The sequence below is a fragment of the Mytilus californianus genome, unplaced genomic scaffold, assembly GCF_021869535.1.
Source record: "Mytilus californianus isolate M0D057914Y unplaced genomic scaffold, xbMytCali1.0.p SCAF_15, whole genome shotgun sequence".
In the NCBI taxonomy this organism is placed as follows: Eukaryota; Metazoa; Mollusca; class Bivalvia; order Mytilida; family Mytilidae; genus Mytilus; species Mytilus californianus.
The window spans coordinates 11,696,196-11,713,375 of record NW_026262637.1 but is presented as its reverse complement, the minus strand read 5'-3'; the positions used below and the strand labels follow the sequence as shown (position 1 = coordinate 11,713,375).

The window sequence follows — 17,180 nt, the reverse complement described above, 5'->3', positions numbered from 1 at the left end:
TATCTTCTACGTGCTCATTCCACTTTGCGTCCTGGGAGAGAGTTACACCTAAGTGTTTATGACTTGATGTGTTAGATATTGATCTTCCATTGAAAGAAAAAACTTAAATTACTTGGAATCTTAGTATTTGAGCAAATCATTATTTCCGTTTTATCTGGGTTAAAGGACATTAACCTATTTTTTTACCAATCATTGAGTTTGTTTAAATCATGATTAACTACTACCTCTAAGTCTGTAATGCTTGCGGTGGAATATCCCAGCGACGTATCATCAGCAAAAAGTCTAATCAGTGAAATTAAATTTTCGCCAATATCATTTATATACAGCAAAAATAAAAGGGGACCGAGAACAGAGCCTTGGGGGACCCCCGCAGAAACAATGGACAATGACGAAGACGAATCTCTAATAACTACTTTTTGTTTTCTTTGAAAAAGATAATTTTTAGTCCATGCAAGTAAATTTCCCTTTATTCCATAAGAATTCATTTTATATATAAGTCCATTATGCCATACTTTATCAAATGCTTTGGAAAAATCACAGAAAACGAAGCAACTGAATTCTTTTTTTTTCAAGAGAATTTAATATAGTGTTATAAAGTTCAATAAGTTGATGTACAGCTGAATGTTTTGGTAAAAATCCTGACTGATACATATAAATAAGTTTTTTTTTATGTAGATGGTTATAAATATGTTTGTAGACTACTCTCTCCATTACTTTTCCTACACAGCTAATTAGGGATATCGGTCGATAATTAGATGGTAGGGATGCATCTGCTTTCTTAAATATGGCAATTACATTGGCTATTTTCCATGAAGAAGGGTATTAACTTGGGACAGGGATTTATTAAATATAATTTTAAGGGGTTTTGCAATTTTTTGGGGGGATATTTTAAGCATCCTGTGACTGATTCTGTCTGGCCCAGATGCTTTTTTATGATCAAGAGTAAGAAGTATATCGACTATTTCACACTCTGTTATTTGAATATCACTAATTAATATACTTTCCGTTTATTCTCAAATGGGGGCATCTCAACATTTTGTTCCTCAAGTTTTGATATTGACGCGAAGTATTTATTCATTAGTTCACATTTGTCAGTATCGTCATATACAATATGGTCAAAATTCGGCTCATTATTTAAATTTTGAATTGGTGGAATTGCGTTATTCCCCTTATTAGATTTTATTAACATCTTCATTATTTTCCAGTAATTTTTAGGACTGGAAGTACAATGTATCCAGTAAAAATTATCCAAATTTTTTTCAAAATTTTCTTGGGCAGATTTTTTTCATATTATTTACCTTATTTCTTTGTTTTTTAAATCTTATTTTATCACTTTCTTTATTATTTTTTAGAACTGTTTTCCGTAACCTATCGCGAATTCTAATTTCCTTTCTTAATTGATTATTGAACCAAGGTTTGTCATTACATCTTATTGTTATTTTCTTTGTGGGTAAACATTCCCTAGCTATTTCCAAAAATATTTTTGTAAATTGATCACACATATCATCGACGTCCTCAAAATTTCCTATCTTGTCACTCCAGTTAGTTTCGTCCAGATTGTTATTAAATTTAACCAAATCTATTTTGTCATATTGCCATATTTCTCTTTTGAATGTCGTTGATATTCCCTTTGGGCAGTTAATGTATGCAATAGCTGCATCGTGGTCACTTATATCTTTTGAGATTTTTATAACATCAGAATAAGCGCATATAAGATTTTCACTCAATATAATAGGATCTAATAAAGTACTTGAATTTTCCGTAAGTCAATTTCAGATAAAAAAAAAAAACAATAATTCTTAGTGAAAACATTTTTGTTTTTCCTTTTTCAAAAGCAAAACTTAAAACAAAATCCTTAGCCAAAGTTGCTTCCTAATTTTCTATTAGGCTTTGCTTAGGCTTGTAAATATGTATGCGCGAATTGTCTATTATGCTTTATCTAATTGGTGCATGTGCATATGCGAATCGTCTATTAGGCTTTGTTTGGGCTTGTATATAAGTATGTGTGAATTGTCTATTCGGTTTAGTTTGTGTTTGTACATATGAATATTTGAATTGACTATTAGGCTCTATATGGGATTGTACATATGGGTCAATATCCCTCATGCACCTCAAATTGAGGAACACAAAAGTAGTGCGTAAACAAAAAATCTCTGTGTAGTGATATTGGACCTGTTTCAATTTTTAACAAGTGACTGAGCTTAACCATTTGGGCTGATTTGGAGTGCAGAGGACCATAGAAAAAAGGTGTAAAAACTATTGTGTTATTTGATGTACGCAAATAACTCAAGTTTTAAAGAACTTTGTTTGTGCTTGTACATAATTTTGTGCGAATTTTCCTTTAGGCTTTAATTTGCCTAGGCTTGTACATATGTATGTGCGAATTGTCTATTAGGCTTTAATTTTTCTGGGTTTGTACAAATGTATGTGCGAATTGTGTATAAGGCTTTGTTTGGAGGTGTACCTTTGTATGTGCGAAATGTCTATTAGGCTTTGTTTGGATTTGTACACCAAGGATAAATCCAAGTAAAATGTTTATATCTTTAACTTCTACCGTGTATATAGATATAAACATTTTACTTGGATTTATCCTTGGTGTTCCTTATAAAGGAAGCTCATATAGAGAGAAGAAGAAGTACATATGTATATTCGAATTGTCGAGATATTGATGTTGCGTTTTACCTCACAGTCGTTCATAATCTATTCCAGTGCGAGCTTAGTTCCTTTCTTTTATAAGTTGCTTGTACAAAGGTTGAAAACAAGTTATCAATTTCCTAATTTACAATGATTCACACTTGACATTATTTACAATGATTCACACTGAACATAATTTACAATGATTTTTACAATGATTCACACTGAACATAATTTACATCATGATGTTTTCTGTGTGAATGTTTAATAAAGTGTTTCTCCCAATAACGAATGCTATAACATGTTATTGTCAAATCAGATATCCGGATTCTTCTTAGACGTGTAATCACAGCTATATCATTGGTCATTTAAATCATCAGAGATATTATAAAATTGATTTTACTTATTCAAAAAGAAAGTGTTTGAATTAACTTATCAATAATTGCGATTAAATGGTTTATTGAAGGACTTTTGATTAGAGAAAAACGTATTTAGGTATTATAATTAATACTCTTTGGAGGGAATTAACACTGAACTATATAAAGTCGGCAAAGTATAATTATTCAGTTGGTATCACGTATATTGTATGTATATATACTGACCGTTGTGGTTAAATTAGATATTGGTGGGGAAACATGTTTATTTCTTTTTTTAACGTCCTTTTACTAATTTTATTTGTTGAGATTAACGGGCAATCTGGAAGTGATGTGACTAATCTACTGACGGCACTGTTTACTACAAATAGTTATGATAAACGTGTAAGACCAAAGTCGGATCAAACTACAGCAACGACTGTAGATTTGGACTTGTACTTGGTCGGAATTAACGATATAGACGAAATAGAAGGGAAACTAACAACAACTGCGTTTTTACATTTGGGATGGATAGATGAATTTCTGGTATGGAGTCCACCAAGTTACAACGGTGTAGGATACTTCTATATTCCACAGTCAGATATCTGGAAGCCGGATATAACATTAGAAAATGGTTTTTCTAAACTTAAGGAACTTGGAAATAGTTTTATCAATGCAGCTGTTGCGATGGATGGACAAGTTTTTTGGAAACCCTTCGAAGTATTTGAAACAAAATGTTCCCTAGACACGAAGTACTTTCCATTTGATAAACAGACGTGCAAACTAAGTTTTGTCGTGTGGTCAAGTGGTATCGAAGATGTTAATGTAACACTTTGGAACAATGGAATCAACCTGGACTATTATGAGGAAAATTCCGAATGGACAGTTTTATCGACAGCACATATTGAAGCATCTGATGCAGCAGAATCAAGAGTGGTGTTTTCACTGAACATAGAACGTAATTCTGCATATTATATAATGAACATTATTCTTCCAGTTATTCTTTTAAGTTTTCTGAATGTATTAACATTTGCTCTTCCTGCCGATAGTGGTGAGAAGATTTCACAATGTATAACCGTGTTTTTGTCGTTTGCCGTTTTCCTCACTATAGTCAATGCAGAACTTCCAAAGACATCTGGCTCGATCGTAGGATATTATCTGATATTTCAACTAGCAATGGGAACGATTGTTATAACCATAACTGTCTTACAGCTTAGGCTTCATCATCGGAAAGATCCCGTTCCTCCATCCGTGATTAAAATTATAAAATGTCTGCCGTTTAATAGAATTGCAGCCGTGAACAGTACGGACAAAAACAAAGTTGAAATTATTCAAGTTAAAAATACAGAGCCAGATAATGATGACTGTGAAACAGAAACAACTTGGAGTGACGTTGTTTCATCGATAGATTTTGTAATGTTTTGGACAGCTCTTGGTATTGTCATGACTGCCACCATTGTCGTTTTAACCATTCTAAGTACACGCTAGCACAGTCTTTTAGAAAGATATGAACTGTCATTTAGACTAATTTTTGAATAAAAAGTGTTTTATTAAATTTGATCTTTGCGATTTTACATTAGTTTTCCACATTTATTAAGTAGATTAAATAAACAAATCTGGTTACATGTTAACGTTTTGTACATATAAAGGTACCAGCAAACTAAAATGTATTCATGGTTTACACGACAGAGAGGTTTGGTACTTGAAAAGAATCTAAGTCTGTTTCTACAAGTGCCATAGCAGCAGACTATTTTGAAAAAATATCAGACAGTTAAGCCAAGAAAGACAGTCAAACATAAAACTTCGAACAAAATGGCACTATACAACGTAACTTTTCATTTTTATTTCTTACAAAATGGCAATATACAACGTAACTTTTCATTTTTAATTTTTGTACAGTTTTTTCAATACAAAACACTTTGGAAACCATTCTTAATCAGATAATGAATGGAAAATGGATCGCTTAAATGAAATCATCTATGATGTAAGTACGTAGTTATAAAACGAAGTCGTAGCAAAATAAAATAATAATTAATTACGAGAAATACAAATATTTCGTGATAAAAAGTTCAGAAGTTCAAATGTTCTCGATAATCGCACTAGCCTGTGATTGTATAGTTTTCGATGATAACTAGTACTGAATTCTGATGGTAATGAAAAGTAAAATAACAAAAATACCGAACTCTAAGGAAAATTCAAAACGGAAAGTCCCTTATCAAATGGCAAAGTCAAAAGCTCAAACACATCAAACAAATGGAAAACAACTGTCATATTCCTGACTTAATAACGGCATTTCCTTATGTAGAAAATGGTGGATTAAACCTGGTTTTATAGCTAGCTAAACTCTCACTTGTATGACAGTCGCATCAAATTCCATTACATTGACAACAATGTGTGAACAAAACAAATATACATAATAGGTAAAAAATGTCAAAAATAGGGGTACAGCAGTCACTAATGAACCAAACATGTCAACAAAGAAAAACAAAATGGCATATAGTCAAAGCACATAAGCAAAAATGAAAGACAAGAATACAAAAAATGACCATAGCACAATAACACAATGGCGGGATGTATAAGTACCGAGCCACGCCAATAGGATATTAGAAATTTGTTTCTCTTACCCAAGGAGGGGAGAGACTGTTGGAATCCGATCTTTCTCCTTTGTTGCTAGTCTTTTTGTATCGTATTATCTTCCTTGTTCTGTACAAGGTTATTAGCTGTCCGCATGATACATGTAGTACATGTATGATTGTCAAAATGATTTTATAACAAAATGTATAGTCTATTAATGAAGTAGATATAAGAAGATGTGGTATGAGTGCCAATGAGACAACTCTCCATCCAAGTCAAAACTTATAAAAGTAAACCATTATAGGTCAAAGTACGGTCTTCAACACGGAGCCTTGGCTCACACCGAACAGCAAGCTATAAAGGGCCCCAAAAATTACTAGTGTAAAACCATTCAAACGGGAAACCCAACGGTCTAATCTATATAAAAAACGAGAAACGAGAAACACTTATGAACCACACCAACAAACGACAACCACTGAACAACAGGATCCTGTCCATTAAATAAAATTAACCCTAACTTTATAAATTTCTTGTCTTATTATTAATATCTATGTGTCCAAGAACAAGGGTTAGTTTTATTTTGTACAAACGTTCATTTAAGAAAAAAAAAATAAACCAAACTTACTATGCGGTATGGGCTTTGCTCATTGTTGAAGGCCGTACGGTGACCTATAGTTGAAAATTTCTGTCTCATTTGGTACTTCATTAGATAGAATTTGAAAGTAGTATATTCAAATTTGAAATCTATTTAGAAATTATATTCGTAAAACGTGCCTTATGTTGACAATATAATACTTTAATGGTAAAACAAACAAAAAATAAACGGTAGAATACAACATATCTCCCAGTTGATACGATATTCCAGACCATGCATTTCCTATCATGATTTCCTAGATAGAGAATTCTTGCATACAGGGAAGATATTAAACAAAGGGTTCCAAGTGGTGAAATTCCACTCCTTTTGAATATTTTACGGACGCCATCACAAGTTAGATGACCGTTATGGAAATTGACGGATATGTTCCAATTGTCGTAAACTACATGATCACTCAATATAACTTTTATAGATATAAGAAGATGTGGTATTAGTGCCAATGAGACAACTACCCATCCAAGTCAAAATTTATAAAAGTAAATCATTATAGGTCAAAGTACGGTCTTCAACACGGAGCCTTGGCTCACACCGAACAGCAAGCTATAAAGGGCCCCAAAAATTACTAGTGTTAAACCATTCAAACGGGAAAACCAACGGTCTTATCTATATAAAAAACGAGAAACACTTATGAACCACATCAACAAACGACAACTACTGCACATCAGATTCCTGACTTAGGACAGGTGCAAACAATTGCAGCGGGTTTAAACGTTTTAATGGTACCAAACCTTCACCCTTATCTGAAACAATAGTGTAACATCACAACATAAAAAGACACACTATAAAATATCAATTGAAATGGCTTAACTCAATCAAAAGACATATTAACACCAGTGAACATACACCGAACAAATAAATTTGATCTATGATACAATGTAAATACAAAATAAATAAACTAAGGGAAGATTAATTAAAGTAACATGTTATACCGCTGTGAAATGTTAAACAATTTAAGAAAAACAATATGCTTGAACAAAAATATCAGCCATTTGCAATTACTTTAAACACAGGTAAATGAAAATAATTTTGTTGTTAGGTATACGTGTACAGTTCAAATGGAGAAAGGAAATGTTTTTACAAAATAAATAATTTTGATGTTCATAGTACGAAGAAGTGAAAATTTAAAGTAATACCAAACGCTTATCAAAGCTGGTATAAAGACCAGATATAACCCTGAATAACATTAAATAACAAAAAAGCATTACAATTAGTATCAACAGGTCAAATAATCAAGAAAGTACGATTTGAGAGTACTCGCAGTTACTGACAGCTAGTTAAAGGCCAAAAAACAATTTATAATAAAAAAAAATCATGCATCAGAGACTAATAACTGTATTTTATTGGAGTATATGAACATGCGATATTTATTTTGATGCGACTAATATTCATTTCGACAAATAATGAGCTCCAATGGCTAGGGTATATAAATACTATCGTCTGAACTTCTCGCGTCCGACATTCAAACCCATGCTGATGAGGGTTGCCGTTTGATGCTTAGGGATGTATAGATACCCAGCCACGCCATGTCAGATTTGGGACGATATTACCGCGGCTCCTCGCGACGTTCAATACTTGGTATAGTTGCAAGTCAAAACGACAAGAGGCATCAAGATTATGAAGTTTTGGAAAACTACTTCAAGTTTGCTAATAATATTGTGATACTCATAAAATCGAGAAAAAAAAAATGAATAAAAGAAGATTCACAATGGTATGGGTAACATGAATATGTCAAAATACATACATATTTCACGACAAAAGAGTAAACGACGGATTTTATGCAGTTTTCTATCCATAAATATATATCTTTTGTTGAAAAATCTTCCACAGCCAAATCAGAAAAAAAAATTAAGTTTTCTTTCAAGCTTTTAACATAATCCCACAAACTTTGTTTGGTGTACTCATAAAAATTACTCAAGAGTTTTAAAATACAATGCAAGGAAAACCAAGAAATCACCTTGATAGTAATCCGTCAAAGTTCCGGAAGATTTTAATTTGGCCCTAAAAATGTTACTTCGAAATATCATTTCTAAAAACCTATATTTATGATGTTAACATTTTCTACCTACTGTTTGTTTAACAATTCTTACCGCTTAGAAAGTATGATAATTTAACAAGTTCAAGCAATATTACCTGCTTTTATGATTTGTAAGGTCTATTTCCTTCTGAAAAACATTGGCTACCCTCTTCGATCAAAATAAATTTGATATAAAAAGGTTAGAAAACTAAAGACTGAGCAACGCGAACCCAACAGAAAACAGGGCGGATATCAGGTGTCCCGGAAGGGTAAACAGATCCTGCTCTATATGTGGCACCCGCTGTATTGCTCACGAAAGTACAAATTGTCGACGTCATCATGACATCATAAGTATTGTAATGCGTCAGAGATTTTGCAATTGTGAGATATTTTTACGTAGTTTGTCATCATATATTTACTTTTATTACTGTAGTAGGGCCAATATTAACTTTTCGTGAACCTACTCCTTTGGTTTTATCAATATCTTGTCTGTTACATTAGTCCTTCCAGGGCAAAGTTAAGTTAATTTACGACAAACGCATGGGCCTTATTTCCGCAACTCTTGTATGCCCTTGACGTACATTCTTTTCCTTTACATATACATTTATGTGGAAGTCTTATTGTCATCTGCCGGACGTCCTTTTCCAAAGAACATAACAATTGGTTGTATTGATATTTCATCTCGTCATGAATATGCATAAACCATTTGTAACTGGAGATTCATCTAACTGTTATCAGCCAATCAATCAATCGACAAATAATTATCTTCATAATATCTATAAAAATAAAAGATGTGGTATGATTGCCAATGAGACAATTCTCCACAAGAGAGCAAATGACACAGAAATTCTCAACTATAGGTCACCGTACGGCCTTCAACAATGAGCAAAGCCCATACCGCATAGTCAGCTATAAAAGGCCCCGAAATGACAAATGTAAAACAATTCAACGAGAACATATTAAGGAATTCGAAACCTAAAACAATTATTGAAGAGGTGAAACAATCAATGTGAAACATTACTTCGGAATCAAAGCTGCACCTAAGAGGTGATCAGAATTAAAAACGAATTTCTCTCTTATATAACTGTATACACTTACTACATTGTATATCTGTCATTAACATGCTGGTACTGAAGTAGGTGACAGGATGTCGACCGTTCGGGGAAGTTTCCAAATGACAAATGTATCTCCCATTTCGTCTATGTTGTTGAAAAACGACACGTTCGCCAGTTAAGGTGCTTTCGTCGTATTTGAATTTTTAAACTTGAATGAAACGATAGATGTGTAAGGGTGTCGTTGGTCGGAAAATCAGTACATGCTTCTAATAGAAGAATCGTTTAGGAAGAAAATGAGTGCCTCTGTAAGATATATAGTCACTTTGAAATATTTTGAATTATTTTTTATTTAAAGAAGGGTAGGCTATTCAAAATGGCGAGTTATATCCTTTTAGGATTTTTCTGTATACGGATATGGAAAGTGAAATGCACATTGCTAGAAAACCAAGAAATATAGATGCCAACGTTAAATACGTAAATAATGTAACACAAATAGAAGGAAATACGAAAAAAAAATTGATTTAATAAATTTCAACCTGCTAACCGAGTCCCTGTTTCTGAAATTAATGAATTAGTATGTATTGAAAATGTGATTAGAACAACAGTCTTAATTACATCAGATATTTGTCAAACTTATTTTAACCCAATGACACAACTTATACAATTATAGCCTTTGTATGAGGTCGATACGAGGTTATATCGACCTTAGAGATGCATATTGACTGAGGACGAAGTCCGAGGTCGATATGCTTCTCTGGGTGGATATTATCTCGTATTGACCTCAACCAAAGGCTACAATTGTTATATTATTAATCAACAACTATTGCATGAACAATGTAAAATTGGGGATTTCTGGAATGTATTTTTAGTAACATGCTGTATGCCCTTTGTAATATGCTGTTTTTGAACTACGAAAAGCTAAACACAATAGTATTGGCGTGCAAACTGAGTAAATACAAATGTACATGTGATCAAGTCTTAACGAATCACAAATCCTTACAAACATTCGAATAATAATATTAATAGATGTAGGTCTACATGTACATTGCAAAAATATATATTTACTAGAAAGATATCATTAGTTTTTTAATATTCAAAGTAATATAAATGAAAAGGTTTGGGTACTGGATGTCTCAGCTGCTCACCTTCTACCGTATGGTGACATTGTTTAAACTTTAAAGTAAATTTTGCGTCGTGATGCTTCAACCTTAGCTAACAATTGTAAGATTCTCAGTACTGGAGTATTACAGCATTTCACTGCATTTGTGATTTTTTAGCAGAACACCACATCTCATTCCATACAAATTAAACGGTATTCAAATGTGAACTTTTCCAAATCTTATAAAAAGATTAAAAGACAAGAAAAAATTAGAATATCTTTAATCAGAACACTAAAAGCCGGGGGACACATACTTTTTTCTTATTTATAGAACAAGAGGCTCTCAGTAGCTCGTATCGTCACCTAGTAACAAAGGACACATTTAGATGTTACATATCCTCTATATATCATGTATATGATAAATAATAGCCAAACCTGTGAAAAAGGTAAACAGTCATTCCAGGAAAATGTTTTTTTATGTCGGTAATGTTGATTTATTCGTAGATCTTGTCTTTCTTTGTGAAAACAGTTTTTTTTTATCTATCTTTAACAAAAAGGCTAAATATAACCCTATTACGGACAATAAACCATTTAAGATTTCATTTGACAATTTAACGGTCTATAAAAACTGTAAAGATCAGTCATATCCAATTTTGATGCTTACGGTTTTTCTGTCCGTTTTTTTTTAAAGATAAAAGTAATACGTCTTATCTTCCTGATCACTTTACTGTTTGCTTGTTTCCTATTTATCAAATAATTTTAAAAAATATATCCAAAAACGTTATTTATCCTTTTATTCTATTGTTTAGCCACTACGGTCAGGTTTTTTCTTGCTCAAGTTTCAAAACTAGATACCCTAGCTTAGAAGATTGTATTGATTTTTTTTAAAACATGTGACTAAGCATAGAAAATGAAGAATGATGGAATTAATTCGTCCAGAGCAAGCGCCGATATAGCACGTACTGTATGACTTTTTTGAATAGAGAAAAGAACAATAACTTAAAATTTCATTCATATTGGAAGCTGGACCTAAAGTTAAAAGTAAAAAGGCAATACAGATTAGACTTATCCTGTCGACGTAAAAGGTCATGATGAAACTGAGAGATAGTTTTCATCAGTTGAAGGATATCAACAGTCCGCGGACAACAACAAAACAATCTGATTTTATAGTCATGTTTTTCATCTCGATCATTTTAGGTATAACAACAAATTTCAACTGTCATTGTGCAATACATCTTTCGCCATCAGCAAGCAATCAAACAAGTCCTGGATCTGGTGACTGAAACATGATTTTGATTCATCTGAAACAGTTTATATTCTTTAAGTAGAGGTTTCCAATTTTCAACAGAAATGTACATTCCTTAAGAAGGAGCAAATTGGACATTACAATCAAACAAGGAAAACTCAGTCATAAGAAGAGGAAACAAATCGTCCCGTTTGTCATGGATTTTGATATGAAGATTATCATCGTAAACCGTAAATTATTATATCAAGGTCTGATAAAGGACAAAGCATCTTTAAAGTTCATTTATTTGCTTTGAATAGCATTCTGAAAATACAAAATACATGTAACTTCCGTTCATATTATTTAAGATAAACTTGCTTAGATTGTAAGGGATTTTTTTTCTCTTCATGATTTACTTCTTGTAATAATTACGCGTTCAATAGAAACTCATCATTGATAACCTAATGAGATAGCAAGACGAAGGACATCTTCCATTTTGGAAAACGAAATTTATAAAAAGAAAAGTACTCCTTTTGCGTGTATGAAGACTTCTTTTGTAATTCTGGTCTGAAATAAGAACTGTTATTACTGCTAAGTTATTTCGATTTACTGCAAGTAAGCTCAGGTATTTTGCATATAGTTTCTTTGTAAAACAAGTATCAAGAAAATATCGAAATCATTTAGAGTATGCAGTGTTTATCAATACAGGGAGGAGAATCCAACAACGAGTTAAACGATGACGTCATACGTTGTATAGATCTTTGTGCAATAATCATATTAAAATTGCATTAATCTTATACGTATGTGATTAACTGCAAATTCGTTAATAGATTGACGTATATACTGTGTTTTAGTGTGACCGTACTTAATTCGTTTTAATACAAACATATGTTTTGTGAAGGAGGGTTAGCATGGACTATTGTCCTGAGATTTTAGAACTATTTATGGCAGTATACAACCACGTATATCCCACTAATAAAGGTTAATCTAAGATTGTAGAAATGTTTATGGTAATATATATAGAACAACTTATATCCTACTGTTTAGATCACTATATAATAAACAATATTAACTGCATATAAGCAATTGACGATTGTATGTGGTTTAATTTTAATCCAAAGCTATATGTTTAGTGCATTAACAAAAAGAATCATTTAATCGATGTTTACTTAACGTCCAGTGGCAAATATTTCATAATGTTTATCTTTATCTTTTTAGCTTTTCCAATTTTTTTTATTTTATTTTATTTTTTTTTTTTTCGGGGGTAGGGGGTTGTTCATATTTCACTTGATTGTAAACTCCAAAATTTGTTACTTAGTTGCAGGAAGTACATGTACCTTATCCCTAAAAGTTAGTAAAACAATGTAAATAAAATTTGATTAGTACGTATTAGCTATTTAAATTATAAAACAATACATTTCTAAACTAGAATTTAACAGTATCCTTCAGTTGAGGACGATACAATTTAGAGGTGAAGGAAAGACAATGTGGTTATTTTCAATAGCATATATTTATCGAAGTCTTAAAACGCAACATAAAAATCCTAACATAGATGTCTCATTATTTGGAAAAGTGCCTGTACTAAGTCAGGAAAATGACAGTTGTTTCCATTCGTTCTATTGGTTTATATAGTCGAACATTTGATTTTGTCAAGTTTTATGGACTTTCCATTCTCAATTTTATTTCCGCATTTTAAATTTACCTTAGAGTTCGGTATTTTTGTTAATATGCTTTTGTAATACTTATACAGACACTTACAATTGTAAACACACACTTTAAAAGAATATGGTAAACCTGATGTACAATATACAACATTATTCAACTGTACTAGAAAAGTTGTTGACGGTGCTGGTTATGTGGATAACTGCTACTTTAATTTCCAAGGAACATTTTTGGTAACGGCTTCAGACTCTTTTTTTTTCCTCAGCTTTGTTTGACTCGGTGTTTAAGTCGTACTCACATATTAATGCACTGTAACATTACTCCTTCAAATAGTTATCGAGAAGTTTTATGTAGATTTAAAGTCGGTGATTTTACTGAAGACAAGATGGAGATGGTGGTACTGAAGGTGATGGTGATAGTGGTGTGAAGTAAGGCGGATGTAACGATCAGGTGGTATTGACGGTAGTGAGTGAAGATCGTGTTTGGGTAGTGACGAAGGTGTGATGGTGTTAGTAAATGTGAAGTAAGGCGGAAGTAACGATCAGGTGGTAGTGAAGGTGATGGTGGTAGTAGTGTGAAGTAAGGCGGAAGTAACGATCAGGTGGTATTGACGGTAGTGAGTGAAGATCGTATTTGGGTAGTGACGAAGGTGTGATGGTGATAGTAGTGTGAAGTAAGGCGGAAGTAACGATCAGGTGGTATTGACGGTAGTGAGTGAAGATCGTATTTGGGTAGTGACGAAGGTGTGGTGGTGATAGTAGTGTGAAGTAAGGCGGAAGTAATGATGAGGTGGTATTGACGCTAGTGAGTGAAGATCGTATTTGGGTAGTGACGAAGGTGTGATGGTGGCGGTAGAGACGATGGTGGTCGTAAAGTGAAGGTGATGTTTATTGTAACAATGGAGGTGTCGAATAAATTGATGATGTTAGTATTGACTATGATGGCGTTAGTTGAAGTGATCTTTGTAGTGATGATCGTTTTGGCTGATGTAAACGATGATTGTGAGTTTAGTAGTGATAGAAGTAGTAGTCATAGTGGTAGTAATATTGATCATGGTTGTAGTGACGATGAAGATTGCTATGTTGGTTGTGGTGGTATTGGTGGTTGTGATGATGGTATTGCAGTTGGATTTGAAGATTGTGGCAGTTGTGACAGTTGTGATGGTGGTGCATAGCGGTGGAGGTGGTGTCAATGTTGGCAGTGACGGTGGTTTAAATGTTGGTAGTTACAGAGGTTAATGTGGTTCTTGTGGCGATAGTGACGAGAATGGTGACAGTAGTACTGACTATTGTGGTAATGATACAGGTAGAAATACTACAGAATACATAAATCATAATGAATAGACCGTCGAACAAAATACACAAAGCCACAAGCCAAAAGGAACATTAAAAATAGACAGTGCAATCATCCGATACTTCAACCAGACTAGATTCAAGTTGGAAACCCACATCGATTTGTGTCAGAGGAGGAAAGATCTGTGATTTAACGGCAAAACTACTTAATTTGCCAAGTGACTTCTATCTCAAAAACATTATTTTGCAAGTAGGAAGTAATAATTGATTTTTACAAAGACTTTCAAATAGAATAGTGTAATAAAGAATATATAAGACAAGTTTTGAAAGCTAGATCCATATCGAAAAATGTTGTCATCTCTGGTTTATTTCCTCGTTTCGATGTTAGGTTAGGTAACATTCATAAAGTAAATGACAAAATATAAAAAATAGCAAATAATGAAATAGTATTAGACAATGAAAATAAGAGTGTCTTCGGTATTGCAAAACTATTCTCAAGCGTATGACTTCTATAATAAACTGAATGAGTTCACGCGGGAAACATCTGTGGTCGAAAAGGTTTTACGAAATGCATGAATATCGTTTTATAACATTTGCCACACAACAATCCATAGTTAATTGACTAACTTATTTATATAGTTGACACATATAAATATTCATATAATTTCAAAAGCAAAAGTATTGTTTCGTGATGTGCCTTTACGTTCTTACTGAAACGAATATGATTTGAATACTACTTGACATCCCAAACTTGGTTATGACAAAAACAACGAATACCGTATATAGTGTATGGCACTGCACTTCTCAAAGAGAATGTAACGGACGTATCAAATTTCCCTTAAAAAGATACTGTTTCATACTCAATTATTAAGAGTTTGGTCACTTTGATGACCACTTATAATTATCCAAACGAACATGAAATTATTGATAAGACTGATACAGTTTGATCCGCTTCATATATTGACCTATATATATATTTATATATATGTTAACAATGTATGATAAAAAAAGAAAAAATTCACATTTCAAATTTTAAACTTTCCATTTTAATGTAGCACAAGCTCCTGAATATGGAATATAAAATATGCAGCTGCTATTATACTCCAGTTCTTGTGTTTCGAAAGTTACTGAACAAAGATCAAGTCCTTTCGAAAAGTTTACGTGCGCCGTCATGATTTGGTTGACCGTTATTGATTGTTACCACAATAAATGTAATCACTATTCCGTCCTCTTTTCTTCGATTATGCGAAATCACCTATAGTGGAACAGGATATTTTTTTTGCCCTCCCAGAGCCCATGAGATCATCCCGCTTTGTGTAGGGTTTTCTGCGAATTGTATTTGAGGAAACTGTGATCTGAACAGGACTTAATCTAACTCATATAGTCTAATATACAGTTCGATTTCAAATCATTTTAAATACAGTTCGATTTCAAATCATTTTAAATTTTATGTTAAGTCTTGTATACTACGGACGGCACAAAGACACCAGTAAACTCTGCGGGCTTTTTTAAGGGGGTAGACCTGGGGTACAAGAGACAACTCTTTAAAATGTATTGGAAGTCATTTGTAGAGAGAAAAGCTAAGAATGCGGAAGATTCTTTCAAGAATTCTTACAACTGAAAGATCGTGCAAATTAGCAGTGTAACGTGTAACCAGTAGGGCGTTTATGTCTTAAACGATTCGTTCCAGTAAACACTTGGATTCAAACTTTCCATAAACAATACGGCGATACCAAAAATCTATAACTATCTATATGTATAACGAACTAAAATATTTTACTTAAAAATTATTTCAGGATATTTTTTTTTAATAATAATTTTATAATACAATTATTTGTTTTTTTATTCACTTATTTAGCTTTTAATTACTCCATTATTAGTCCATAGCATTTGCAAATATTTAGTTTTTATTAACTTTTCGATATTTTAATCGTTAAAACTGACTTCTTTGACTGAAAACAAGAATTTCACTCTTTCTACTATCTGTAAATCTTTCCGGAAAAAATTTCATGGCAATGGAAAATATTTCAAAGTGAAATAATTTACTCCGGAAAATGTATTACAATTTAATCTGTAATATTTTTTCCGCCATATGATATTTCATCCGGATAGAATTTTGCTTTACATACTCACTTTTCGCTAGAGTGTATAGGTATTCTTGTGGTTCTTACAGTTTGGTGGTAGTTTTGAAAACAGTAATGGAGGCTTGATGTCTGTGTTGTGATCTTGATATATTTGTATGTTTTAATTCACTTTGTGATCATAGACTTTATATTGTGTTTGCTTAGTATTTCCATAAGTTCTATGGATTAGTATTGTGATGGAATTCATTCTGGAACACTTTATATGGTAAATTGCATTTTGTACTCATTGAGGTGTCTTGGATGTAGTGGATCCTTTACTTTGAAATAATAGTGACCGGATGTGGCTGCGAACTTGTACATCCCGCACAACCAAACGGACGCCCCCCTTTTGCAAGGGTTTAACTGCCGGTCGGAGGAAGACCAAGTGTGACCATATTTATATTCCCCAGTCACCCTTGGTGTGTATTTATACATAATTGACTTTCATTTTTGTAGAGTTCCTGGAAAAGGTTAACCTAGAAAATTCCTTCAAG

The 17,180-nt window shown here is 32.8% G+C and overlaps 1 protein-coding gene across 1 annotated transcript; it reads left to right on the top strand.

The window, feature by feature from the left end:
* The first annotated feature begins 3,231 nt into the window (after positions 1-3,231).
* LOC127725896 (neuronal acetylcholine receptor subunit beta-2-like) lies at positions 3,232-4,532 on the top strand. Its single transcript, XM_052233215.1, has one exon. It carries the CDS (start codon positions 3,270-3,272, stop codon positions 4,473-4,475), a length of 1,206 nt encoding a protein of 401 aa, XP_052089175.1. The 5' UTR covers positions 3,232-3,269; the 3' UTR covers positions 4,476-4,532.
* Positions 4,533-17,180: the final 12,648 nt, after the last annotated feature.

What these genes read in the sequence shown, in the direction of transcription:
- LOC127725896 (XM_052233215.1), top strand. Translation starts at nt 3,270, where the DNA reads ATGTTTATTTCTTTTTTTAACGTCCTTTTACTAATTTTATTTGTTGAG.